This window comes from Bos indicus, chromosome 23 (genome assembly GCF_029378745.1).
Source record: "Bos indicus isolate NIAB-ARS_2022 breed Sahiwal x Tharparkar chromosome 23, NIAB-ARS_B.indTharparkar_mat_pri_1.0, whole genome shotgun sequence".
In the NCBI taxonomy this organism is placed as follows: Eukaryota; Metazoa; Chordata; class Mammalia; order Artiodactyla; family Bovidae; genus Bos; species Bos indicus.
The window spans coordinates 31509778-31523118 of record NC_091782.1 but is presented as its reverse complement, the minus strand read 5'-3'; the positions used below and the strand labels follow the sequence as shown (position 1 = coordinate 31523118).

The following is a 13341-nucleotide window of genomic DNA, read 5'->3' as shown; positions in this document are numbered from 1 at the left end:
TTAGATAAGATCATAGACTTCAGATTCAGATCAACCTAGAGTCTAATTCCTCGGGCAAGTTGTTGAACTTCTAGAAGCTAAAGTTTTCAAATCAATAGTGAGTGGAATGACAGTTTCAGGTGCCTAGGGTGGCAGGTGATAAGTGACTTACCACACGTAGCATACTTGGCAGAGTACCTGGCACCCAGCAAAACTCAGTCCATGTTTACCCACTGATATATTAATGATGAGACTACTCATGGAGTGTGGGTAAAACACAACAATATCTTTATTCATCTTGCCTGTACCATGTAGCAGTCCTTTCCTTGGTCCTGGTTTAAACCTCCAGAGTGTGCTATAACTTTTTGGTCATTTACAAATGGTAAAAGTGTCCACTTTAGTAATAAATTGTTTTCACATTAGTAAATAAAATGTCCACTGTCGAGTTACGCTTGATTTACATGTAAAGATTCTGTGTTTCCTGAGCTTCAGCCTGCTCCCATCTGAGACCTTGCAGTGGCGATTTGGCTGAGCTGAGTCCCTGCTTTCCACCTTGTGCATGTTCCTCTGTGCCTCTAGCTTGATAAGCACAATTTCAGAACTTGTCAGGGCAAACCTGTGCAGAGGGAAAAGGAGAAGTTAGGCAGGAAAGTTTTGTTGACTAAATAGATAAAACAAAATTGGCACGATATTGATCATTTTAAAGTGCTTGTTAACATACATGGGTTTATTTGAAAATATTCTATATCTATTTTCCATATTAGAAATTTTTATACATTAAGAGCACTAATCCTTTGTTCACTGTGTTACTGATTTCTGGCCTCGTTTGATTTTTTCTGGACAAAATGCTCTTATGCTTTTAAAGTTCTGAAATGTATTAATTTATTATTCAATATATGACAATGTTTTATAAATGTCCTGTGTGCGCCTGAAAAAATTTGTATGTCTTCATGCCTTCAGTGTTTTCACTATATTAATTTTGTAATTTTTGCTGTGCTCTTGATATTTTCTACGTCCTTATTCATTTATGTTTGTATATCTTTTCTACCAGTTATCCATCCAATTCTGGCTGTGAATTTGCCTATTTCCTTTCCTACTTCTTAGGTTTTGCTTTACATTTTGAAGTTATTTCATAGAAAGAATATTAATTAAAGATTACTATAGCTTTCAAATTAACTAAATGGTTTACATTATGCAATGTCTCTCCTTATTCCCAATAATAGTTCTTCCCTTAAAGGCTACTTTTTCTGATACTAGTAAGATAATGCCAGCCTTCATTTTTGGCTAGTATTCATATGGTATGTCTTTCTTGTTTTCTTTACAGTGCATTTTCTTACAGACATCTTATTACAAAAGAGTATATGGAAAGTATTAATGTTTTATCCTAGAATGGGCATTAGGATATTATTTTAATAGCTTTTAAAATTTTATTGGGGCTTCCCTGGTGGCTCAGAGGTTAAAGCGTCTGCCTGGAATGTGGGAGATTTGAGTTCGATCCCTGGGTCGGGAAGATCCCCTGGAGAATTGTATTATATAATTAAAATTATAAGATTTTAAATGATTTGGGTAATCTTAGTGCTTAGTAAGCATTTACCTGTCCTAATCAATCAGTGAAGTAATTTGATTTGAATATAACCAATTTTAATTCTTAATGCCAGTGAAATTTTATCTTATGAACAGAGATACAGAAAGTTTACTTAAAAGCCACTTGTTAACTTTATCAATGCCTCCTAACTAGATCATTTATTTTCTTCTGCAATATAGTTGCTTTTCTTTACTAATTTATTCAACTTAATATATCCAGATAGAATTATTTATCTTTGTTAAAATGATTCCTAGGATTTAATCTCTGTTAAAAGAATTAATTTTTTTGGCAGCAGCACACAGCATCTGGGAAATTAGTTCCCCAACCAGGGATCAAATCATGCCTCCTGTTTTGGAAGGACGCAGTCTTAACCACTGGACCACCAGGGAAATCCCTATTTAAGAAAAAAGCAGACTACATTCATAAAACCCTAGCATGTTGCAAGTATATCTAAGCAGGCTCTAGAATTAAAGCCAATAAACTATTGATAATATTTTATAAACAAATAACTAAGTGGATATGGGTAAAATAAGGTCAATATTTTTAAACTGAACATATTACCAAGATTTTAAAATAGGTTATTAGAATAGGTAAAAATTTATATTCAATATGAAGAAAATTATTTTCTAAAGTTATGATATCCACAAAAGTGAATAACATATAGGAGGCCAAAGACATGTTTTGATAAAAATAAAAATCTATATATTGTGACAAATACAGATATATAGATTAAATGACAATACTTTAAAATTCTAATGCATATTTTCTTAGATTTCAGATAGAGAGTTAAAGAATTGATCAAAAGAGATTGAGAGCCATTATGTGAGCACAAGAGATGTATAAATGAGAAATACTCAGTCTCATGGTTCTTATCTCTTGGAAGCTTCTCTGTGGGTGGAAGAGATCAGAAAAATCCCTGGATGAACTTAGTCCCAGATGCCTCTAGTAAATGAACAAGAATCAATAATCCCCCTGAAAGAAAAACTGTTAGGTAATTGTAGGTTTTCCAGTGGACCTTTGTGCTTGTATGTAAATAATGGCCAGAACTGTTATGGCCTGTCGAACTACTGAATGAGAGATCTGGAGAACAATAGAAAGTTCTCAAGAAAGTTCTATCTCTATTTCTGTGATGAGAAAATAGATCTGTCATGAACATATCCACCCTGGCATTAGTTAATCTCTAGAGCAATAACTCCAGGATTTGGAAAATTATAATACGTATACATATGCACCACTATAAATATTTATTTATTTATTCTCAGAGTCTTTAGAAAACAGCCAAAAGAAAAAAGAGATAACATTTCTGGAAAGGAATTGAGAAGGATTTACAGTAGGCAGCTTCAGGGTGTCACTGAAAGAAAATTTCATATCATTTTATTCAGGAGATTTAGCTGTGATGTTTACAAACAAAAGGAAAAACCAAAATTCGATGATGCTAAAGTTCTTAATATCTAAGTGATTGTGTGAGGATATTTCACATTTCTCCCTAACTTGGGTCTCTTCCCAGCAACCTTCTTAGCGCCCACTTAGCTTCTTTGTTTCTCAATGTGCAGATCAAAGGATTAAGTGAGGGTGTCACTACAGTGTAGAAGAGGGTGAGGAATTTACTGTAATTCTGTGTGTATTTGCTCTTGGGTTGAATGTAAATGGAAGCTAGAGTCCCAAAAAACAAAACCACAACAATTAGGTGGGACCCACAAGTCCCAAATGCTTTCCTCCTGCCTTCAGTGGATTTTATCTTTAGCACACTTCTGACAATGCAGCCATAGGAGACCAGAATAAGCCCCAGAGGTATCACCACATAGAGGACAGAAGCTATGGAGAGCTCATTTTCCAGGAAGGTTGTGTTCACACAGGCAATCTTAATCAGGGCAGGCTCCTCACACGTGAAGTCATCCACCATGTGATGGCTGCAGAGAGGCAACTGGAAAACAAGGATGGTCTGAGCAGTGGACCCCACAAAGCCACTGATCCAGGCCAGAGCTGCTAGCTGCTGGAGGAGCTTTGGGTGCATGATCACTGCATAGTGGAGGGGTCGACAGATGGCATTGAAGCGGTCATAGGCCATAATAGTCAGCAGGACACACTCCGTGGAGCCCAGCCCCAAAGCAACATACAGCTGGATCACACAGCCAGTGTAGCTAATGGTCTTGTCAGGCCCCTTGAGATTCCAAAGCATTTGTGGGACAACACTGGTGGTGAAACAGAGGTCCAGGAAGGAGAGATTGGAGAGGAAGAAATACATGGGTGTGTGGAGTTTGGGGTTAAAGTATGAGACCAGTATGATCGCTGTGTTCCCCATCAGTGTCAGAATGTATATGATAGAGACGACAAGAAGGAGAACCATCTCCAGGTGGGGCTGGTCAGAAAAGCCCAGTAGGATGAAACCTGCCAGAGTGCTAGCATTTGTTCCTTTCATTGCTTAATTGTGAGTCACCAATCTTGGTCATTCTTATTTTGTTCCTGTGGGAAAGAAAGTCAGATCATAATCATAAAAATATAACAAACTAAGTAAAATGAGCACTTTGACACTGATTTTTTTATATAGAGAAATAACAGAGTAAAATTACACACACAAAAAATTGGTATAACAAGTTGTCTTGCTGTATAAAGAAACACAGAGTCTGAAAACACCAAGTTCACTGCAAGGATATATGTAAACATAGAATTGACATAGATCTACAAGCTGGATTTAGAAAAGGCAGAGAAACCAGAGATCAAATTACCAGCATCCGCTGGATCACTGAAAAAGCAAGAAAACATCTACTTTTGCTTTATTGACTATGCCAAAGCGTTTGGCTGTGTGGATCACAACAAAGTGTGGAAATTCTTAAAGAGATGGGAATACCAGCACACCTGACCTGCCTCCTGAGAAATCTGTTTTCAGGTCACGAAGCAATTTAGAAGTGGACATGGAACAACAGACTGGTTCCAAATCGGGAAAGGATTTGGAACCAGTCTGTTCCAAATGTATATTTGGAACAAGGCTGTATATTGTCACCCTGCTTATTTAAATTATATGAAGAGTACATCATGTGGAATGCTGGGCTGGGTGAAGCACAAGCTGGAATCAAGATTGCTGGCAGAAATATCAATAACCTCAGATATGCAGATGACACCACCCTTATGGGAGAAAGTGAAAGAGGAGAATGAAAAAGTTGGCTGAAACTTAATATTCGTAAAATTAAGATTATGGCATCCAGTCCCATCACTTCATGGCAAATAGATATGGAAACAATGGAAATAGTGAGAGACTATTTTTCTGGGCTCCAAAATCACTGCAGATGGTCAATTAAAAGACACTTACTACTTGGAAGAAAAGCTATGACCAACCTAGACAGCATAATAAAAAGCAGAGACATTACTTTACCAACAAAGGCCCATAAAGCTGTGGTTTTTCCAGTAGTCATGTATGGGTGTGAGAGTTGGACTATATAGACTACTGAGCGCCAAAGAATTAATGCTTTTGAATTGTGGTGTTGGAGAAGACTCTTGAGAGTCCCTTGGACTGCAAGGAGATCAAATCAGTCAATCCTAAAGGAAATCAGTCCTGAATATTCATTGGAAGGGCTGATGCTAAAGCTGAAACTCCAATACTCTGGACACTTGATGTGAAGAACTGACTCATTGGAAAAGACCCTGAAGCTGGGAAAGATTGAAGGCATAAGGAAAGGGGACGAAGGAGGATGAGATGGTTGGATGGCATTACTGACTCGATGGACATGAGTTTGAGCAAGCTCTGGGAGTTGGTGATGGACAGGGAAACCTGGCGTGCTGTAGTCCATGGTGTCAAAAAAATCTGACATGACTGATTGACTGAACTGAACTGAACTGAGAACATACATTAGAGCATAACTCTGAACAGATGTGAGAAGTATCTCAAATTCTCTGAAAACAAAATACATGGGCTGTCAATGTGCATAGTGTGAAAAACCAAAGAAATGGAAGGTAAGATGATTGTTACACATATTCGTACAGGATAGATGATAGATATAAAAGAAAAATATTGAAAAATACATTGATGAGCAAGAGGCTGAGAAACAAGGCATATAGAATTCGAAACATGGAACAAAATAGGAATTGTTAGAATTTTCAAAATTGAAGTGTTAGAGATAATTATTGTTAATATTCATTGTTTTTCTGTGAAGCAAATATTTACTGATCTAATAAGTTTGAATGAGAACTTCTGAAACCTCCTCATTTGAATCACAGGTCTGCTATTTTAGGAATATGCTATCCAGGAAATTCTATTTACAATCCCCAATAAGCAATCTCTACCCTATATGACATGAATAGTTCACATGCTTTAATGTAGTTTTATTACAAGAGTTCATGAATTCAGCCACTAATGCAATCCAGTGACCTTCCATCAAGTAAGTTATTTTGATTTATCAGTGTCTTTACTATTAACTTGCAAAGATTAAGAAATACAGGTATGAAAATTTGTACTTCCGAATGGTCAATTTTGAAGTCTTCAAACAGGAACCATCATTTATCTTGGAGATTGAATTTAAACAAGTTGCTTAAAAACAAATGAATAAACAACAAAGCCATCCAATGACAATTACTGATTTCCCTTTATCCTAGCAAGAAAATTAAACTTACTTCTAAGAATCCTTCACCTTTATAAGCACCTCTCAGGCAATTATTGCACATCCAGTTTAGAGAGGATAAGTGGCTTATTTTCTTTGGCATCCATAGTAATAATCAGTTGCATTTGAAATTTTGGCCAAGACAAAACTCTCATGTGTTCTGCATACAGAATGATAACTGTTTCCAGAATTATAGCAAAAAAAAGAAACTGATCTTGGTGGTCACATTGGTTACCATGTTTCTATCTGTCCATGCATTTTGGTGGTATAATTAAAACCGTGAGTGTTATGATGCACCAAAATTGACATTGACCTTACCTGGCTAAACTTCCTCTATTATTCAGTAAAGTGTAAAACAACTGTGCTTTTGAAAGATCCAACATCTCCTGGGGAAAAGACAGCATGTGAGTGGCCTCACTTTGCTTGATGTAACTCTACAATGTAATAATATTTTCTTGTGTATTTGTGTTACAAGAAAAACCAACTATTTCCAAGCAGACACTACACTGAAACTGGTCTCGCTCCCTTTCACATTTCTGTTCTTAATCAGGATGAGGATAAAAGGACTTATATCTGCAAAGAGACGAAGCTGGGAAGTATTCCATAATTAAGAGTCTAGTCAGTTTATACATGAAAAACTGCTTTTGTTCGTTGCTAAAGGCAAGTAGTTCTGGATTTCTTCAACTTTTAAAATGGATTTTCTTTTTCTTCCCACACCTAAACAGCAAAGTACTACTTTCCAGAAAGAATGACAATCGAGCTGTGGAGATTCTTGGGGATTTTGATGAGAAGGTCATTTATGATCACAGATCTAGGATAAGCAGTGGAGGAACCCCATGTGTGCAGTTTGTTGGCCCCCTTTTTCCTGTAATCTCATGGTTCAAGTCTCTTCAGATGGATGGTGCTTAGCTTGCTTCCTCTGCACACACCTCTGGAGTTCTTCCCAGACAACTTCCTACCATTATATTAGAGAGGAAGACATTCCCTGGAGAGAGAAGAGCCATGGAGACTGTGCTTCTGTTGCTGCTGAAAGACAATCAATTGCACACCACCTGCTAAACACACATGTGCAAAATTGTCAATGTTATATAGATAGTACCTTAAAAGATTTATTTGTTGAAATTCATTACAATTTTTATTAGTTAAACTCAGTTTTGAACATAGTATGGAGACATGCATGTATCTGGAAATATGTACTTGAAGTTTACACACAATTAATGAAGATCCAAGAATAGATCTACAGACTTCTGGGTAATAGGAAATTTTGGGGAAGAAGTAGTGTCTAGTATCTAGTATAAAAGTCTAGTATCTAGTATAAAAGTCTAGTATCTAGTATAAAAGGGGAGTATAAAATAAAAGTATTGCACATGCATGACCTCTTCTTAGAAGTGGCTAAAAATAAAGTTTTTGTATCAGAAAAGATTTATGCTACACACATAGCATTGTTATTACTTCTTGAAGAATTGGCATTTTTTTATAGTTGCTTTTAAAACACATAGTGTACATCTGCTTTGTGTGAAATGATTCACTGGGTGCAGTTTATTTTTAAGTGGATATATGTGTAGAATAATACATGCATATAATTTGAAAATAAAGTTCAGATACTGCAGTTGTCTATGCAAAAGTTCAACCTAGTAATTCTGAAGATCTATTTGGTTTCATTGAATGAGTCATGAATTGGTCAGCATCCCATTTATCAAGTAGAGAAGAGCTGTACAAAACAGGAGGAATTTATATGCTGAAGGGAAAAGAGTGGATTCTTTCAGGCTTAGGTCACCTGTGTGTGAGGAATGGTCTGGGTCTATGTGTCAGGTTACCTTACTGGTGCTGACTAGAAAATTGCAGACTGATTAAGACTACATTGCTTGGAGAGGTTGTATTTAACTTAGGTACTTGGTCTTGGTTTGCTGAAGTGGTCTGAGAACAGCTGACTCCACTTGGGGCACTTTGTTTCTTTTTTCAGTTCAGTTCAGCTCAGTTTGGTCGCTCAGTTATGTCTGACTCTTTGCAAGCCCATGGACTGTAGCACGCCAGGCCTCCCTTCCATCTACAACACGTGAAGTCTGCTCAAACTCATGTCCATCGAGTTGACTATCCAACCATCTCATCCCCTGTTGTCCCCGTCTCCTCCTGCCTTCAATATTTCCCAGCATCAGGGTCTTTTCCAAGAGTCAGTTCTTCACATCAGGTGGCCATACTGGAAGTTTCAACTTCAGCATCAGTCCTTCCAATGAATATTCAGGACTGATTTCCTTTAGGATTGACTGGTTAGATTTTCTTGCAGTCCAAGGGACTGTCAAGACTTTCCCAACACCACAGTTCAAAAGCATCAATTCTTCTGCACTCAGCTTTCTTTACAGTCCAACTCTCACATCGTACATGACCACCGGATAAGCCAGAGCTTGACTAGACAGACATTAGTCAGCAAGTAATGTTTCTGCTTTTTAAAATGTTGTCTAGGTTGGTCATAGCTTTTCTTCCAAGGGGCAAGCATCTTTTCATTTCATGATTGCAGCCACTGTCAGTAATGATTTTGGAGCCCAAGAAAATAAAGTCTGTCACTGTTTTCATTGTTTCCCCACCTATCTGCCATGAAGTGATGGGCCGGATGCCATGATGTTAGTTTTCTGAAATGTTGAGTTTTCAGTCAATTTTTTGACTCCCCTCTTTCAATTTCATCAAAAGGCTCTTTAGTTCTTTGCTTTCTGTCATAAGGGTTGTGTCATCTGTGTATCTAAAGTTATTAATATTTCTTTGTTATATTGTTTCTTTTTTAACATCAAGTAAAAGTCTAAATAGCACAAAATTCGATTCTCCATATTCTTACTCCTGTCTTTCATGACATTCATCTTATATTCAATCAGTAGACACCAACTGTTTCTGAATATTTTTTCCTTTCATTAAATTTATGGAAATTACACCATATACAGTTGAATGGTTGAAGTAGAACGGTTTTATGAAGACCTACAAGACCTTTTAAAACTAACACCCAAATAAGATGTCGTTTTCATTATAGGGGACTGGAATGCAAAAGTAGGAAGTCAAGAAACACCTGGAGTAACGGGCAAATTTGGCCTTGGTATACGAAATGAAGCAGGACAAAGACTAATGGAGTTTTGCCAAGAAAATGCACTGGTCATAGCAAACACCCTCTTCCAACAACACAAGAGAAGACTCGACACATGGACATCACCAGATGGTCAACACTGAAATCAGATTGATTATATTCTTTGCAGCCAAAGATGGAGAAGCTCTATACAGTCAGCAAAAACAAGACCAGGAGCTGACTGTGGCTCAGATCATGAACTCCTTATTGCCAAGAAATTGAAGAAAGTAGGGAAAACCACTAGACCATTCAGGTATGACCTAAGTCAAATCCCTTATGATTATACAGTGGAAGTGAGAAATAGATTTAAGGGTCTAGATCTGATACATAGAGTGCCTGATGAACTATGGACTGAGGTTCATGACCTTGTACAGGAGACAGGGATTAAGACCATCCCCATGGAAAAGAAATGCAAAAAAGAAAAATGGCTGTCTGAGGAGGCCTTACAAATAGCTGTGAAAAGAAGAGAAGTGAAAAGCAAAGGAGAAAAGGAAAGATATAAGCATCTGAATGCAGAGTTCCAAAGAATAGCAAGAAGAGATAAGAAAGCCTTCCTCAGTGATCAATGCAAAGAAATAGAGGAAAACAACAGAATGGGAAAGACTAGAGACCACTTCAAGAAAATTAGAGATATCAAGGGGACATTTCATGCAAAGATGGGCTCAATAAAGGACAGAAATAGTATGGACCTAACAGAAACAAAAGATATTAAGAAGAGGTGGCAAGAATACACAGAAGAACTGTACAAAAAAGACCTTTATGACCCAGATAATCACATTGGTGTGATCACTGACCTAGAGCCAGACATCCTGGAATGTGAAATCAAGTGGGCCTTAGAAAGCATCACTATGAACAAAGCTAGTGAAGGTGATGGCATTCCATTTGAGCTATTTCAAATCCTGAAAGATGATGCTGTGAAAGTGCTGCACTCAATATGCCAGCAAATTTGGAAAACTCAGCAGTGGCCACAGGACTGGAAAAGGTCATTTTTCATTCCAATCCCAAAGAAAGCAATGCCAAAGAATGCTCAAACTACTGCACAATTGCACTCATCTCACATGCTAGTAAAGTAATGCTCAAAATTCTCCAAGCCAGGCTTCAGCAATATTGAACCATGAACTTCCTGATGTTCAAGCTGGTTTTAGAAAAGGCAGAGGAACCAGAGACCAAATTGCCACATCCACTGGATCATCGAAAAAACAAGAAAGTTCCAGAAAACCATCTGTTTCTGCTTTATTGACTATGCCAAATCCTTTGACTGTGTGGATCACAATAAACTGTGGAAAATTCTGAAAGAGATGGGAATACCAGACCACCTGACCTGCCTCTTGAGAAACCTATATGCAGATCAGGAAGCAACAGTTAGAACTGGACATGGAACAACAGACTGGTTCCAAATAGGAAAAGGAGTATGTCAAGGCTGTATATTGTCACCCTGCTTATTTACCTTCTATGCAGAGTACATCATGAGAAATGCTGGGCTGGAAAACCATAAGCTGGAATCAAGATTGCCGGGAGAAATGTCAATAACCTCAGATATGCAGATGACACCACCCTTATGGCAGAAAGTGAAGAGGAACTAAAAAGCCTCTTTGATGAAGGTGAAAGAGGAGAGTAAAAAATTTGGCTAAAAACTCAACATTCAGAAAACTAAGATCATGGCATCTGGTCCCATCACTTCATGGGAAATAGATGGGGAAACAGTGGAAACAGTGTCAGACTTTATTTTGGGGGGCTCCAAAATCACTGCAGATGGTGACTGCAGCCATGAAATTAAAAGACGCTTACTCCTTGGAAGAAAATTATGACCAACCTAGACAGCATATTGAAAAGAAGAAACATTACTTTGCCAACAAAGGTCCGTCTAGTCAAGGCTATGGTTTTTCCTGTGGTCATCTATGGATGTGAGAGTTGGACTGTGAAGAAAGCTGAGTGCCAAAGAATTGATGCTTTTGAACTGTGGTGTTGTGAAAGACTCTTAAGAGTCCCTTGGACTGCAAAGAGATCCAACCAGTCCATTCTGAAGGAGATCAGCCTTGGGATTTCTTTGGAAGGAATGGTGCTAAAGCTGAAACTCCAGTACTTTGGCCACCTCATGTGAAGAGTTGACTCATTGGAAAAGACTCTGATGCTGGGAGGGATTGGGGGCAGGAGGAGAAGGGGACGACAGAGGATAAGATGGCTGGATGGCATCACTGACTCGATGGATGTGAGTGAGTGAACCCCAGGAGTTGGTGATGGACAGGGAGGCCTGGCGTGCTGCGATTCATGGGGTCGCAAAGAGTCAGACACGACTGAGTGACTGAACTGAACTGAATTGAACTGAACACCATATACTTTTCAAAATCCAACTTAAATATCATCTTTCACAAATGTGTCTTTCATGATCTAATTAATGAAAGTATGAGAAACAGATCTTTTAAGGAATTAAACTATTCTATTATATCTAGCGGAGCATGAGTGTAATAGAAAATGACAAGAAATACAGTTGAAAGATTTTTTAAAGTACCATATCACAAAGGGAGTGATATATATTATGCTAAGGAAGTTGGACTTCCTATGATCCCAAGGAGAGTATTTCATATTAGATAAGATCATAGACTCCAGATTCAGATCAACTTAGATTCTAATTCCTTGGGCAAGTTGTTGAACTTCTAGAAGGTAGTTTTCAAATCAATAGTGAGTGGAATGACAGTTTCAGGTTCCTAGGGTGGTAGGTGATATGTGAGTTACCACATGTAACATACTTGGCAGAGTACCTGGCACCCAGCATAACTCAGCCAATGTTTACCCACTGATATGTTAATGATGAGACTACTCATGGAGTGTGGTTAAAACACAACAATATTTTTATTCCTTTATTCATCTTGCCTGTACCATGTAGCAGTTCTTTCCTTGGTCCTGGTTTAAAACTTCAGAGTGTGTTATAACCTTTTTGGTCATTTACAAATGGTAAATGTGTCCACTTTTAGTAATAAAGTATTTTCACATTAGTAAATAAAATGCCCACTGTCGAGTGACACTTGATTTACATGTAAAGATTCTGTGTTTCCTGAGCTTCAGCCTGCTCCCGTCTGAGACCTTGCAGTGGCGATTTGGCTGAGCTGAGTCCCTGCTTTCCACCTTGTGCATGTTCTTCTGTGCCTCTAGGTTGATAAGCGCAATTTCAGAACTTGCCATGGCAAACCTGTGCAGAGGGAAAAGGAGAAGTTAGGCAGGAAAGTTTTGTTGACTAAATAGATGAAACAAAGTTGGCACAATACTGATAATTTTAAAGTGCTTGTTAAAATACATGAGTTTATATTATTTTATTTTTATTATTATTATTATTTACTTTACAATATTGTGTTGGTTTTGCCATACATCAACATGTATCCGCCACAGGTGTACACGTATTCCCCATCCTGAACCCCCTTCCCACCTCCCTCCCCATAGCATCCCTCTGGGTCATGCCAGGGCACCAGCCCCAAGTTTCCTGTATCCTGCATCGAACCTGGACTGGCAATTTGTTTCTTATATGATATTATACATGTTTTAATGCCATTCTCCCAAATCATCCCCCCCTCACTCTCCCACAGAGTCCAAAAGACTGTTCTATACATCTGTGTCTCTTTTGCTGTCTCGCATACAGGGTTATCGTTACCATCTTTCTAAATTCCATATATATGCGTTAGTATACTGTATTGGTGTTTTTCTTTCTGGCTCACTTCACTCTGTATAATAGGCTCCAGTTTCATCCACCTCATTAGAATAATTCAAATGTATTCTTTTTAATGGCTGAGTAATACTCCATTGTGTATGTGGGTTTATTTTAAATTATATTATATCCATTTTCCATATTAGAAATTTTTACACATTAAAAGCACTAATCTTTTGTTCACTTGTTACTCATTTCTGGCCTTGTTTGATTTTTTTCTAGACAAAATGCTCTTATGCTTTTAAACTTCTGAAATGTATTAATTTATTATTCAATATATGCCAATGTTTTATTAATGTCCTGTGTGTGCCTAAAAAATTTTGTATGTCTTCATGCCTTCAGTGTTTTCACTATATTAATTTTGTAATTTTTGCTGTGCTCT

The 13341-nt window shown here is 37.7% G+C and overlaps 1 protein-coding gene across 1 annotated transcript; it reads right to left on the bottom strand.

Moving 5' to 3' along the window:
* Positions 1-3050: 3050 nt before the first annotated feature.
* On the bottom strand, positions 3051-3983 carry LOC109576701 (olfactory receptor 2G3-like). The gene has a single exon (XM_019985344.2). It carries the CDS (start codon positions 3981-3983, stop codon positions 3051-3053), a length of 933 nt encoding a protein of 310 aa, XP_019840903.2.
* Between the last annotated feature and the right edge of the window lie 9358 nt (positions 3984-13341).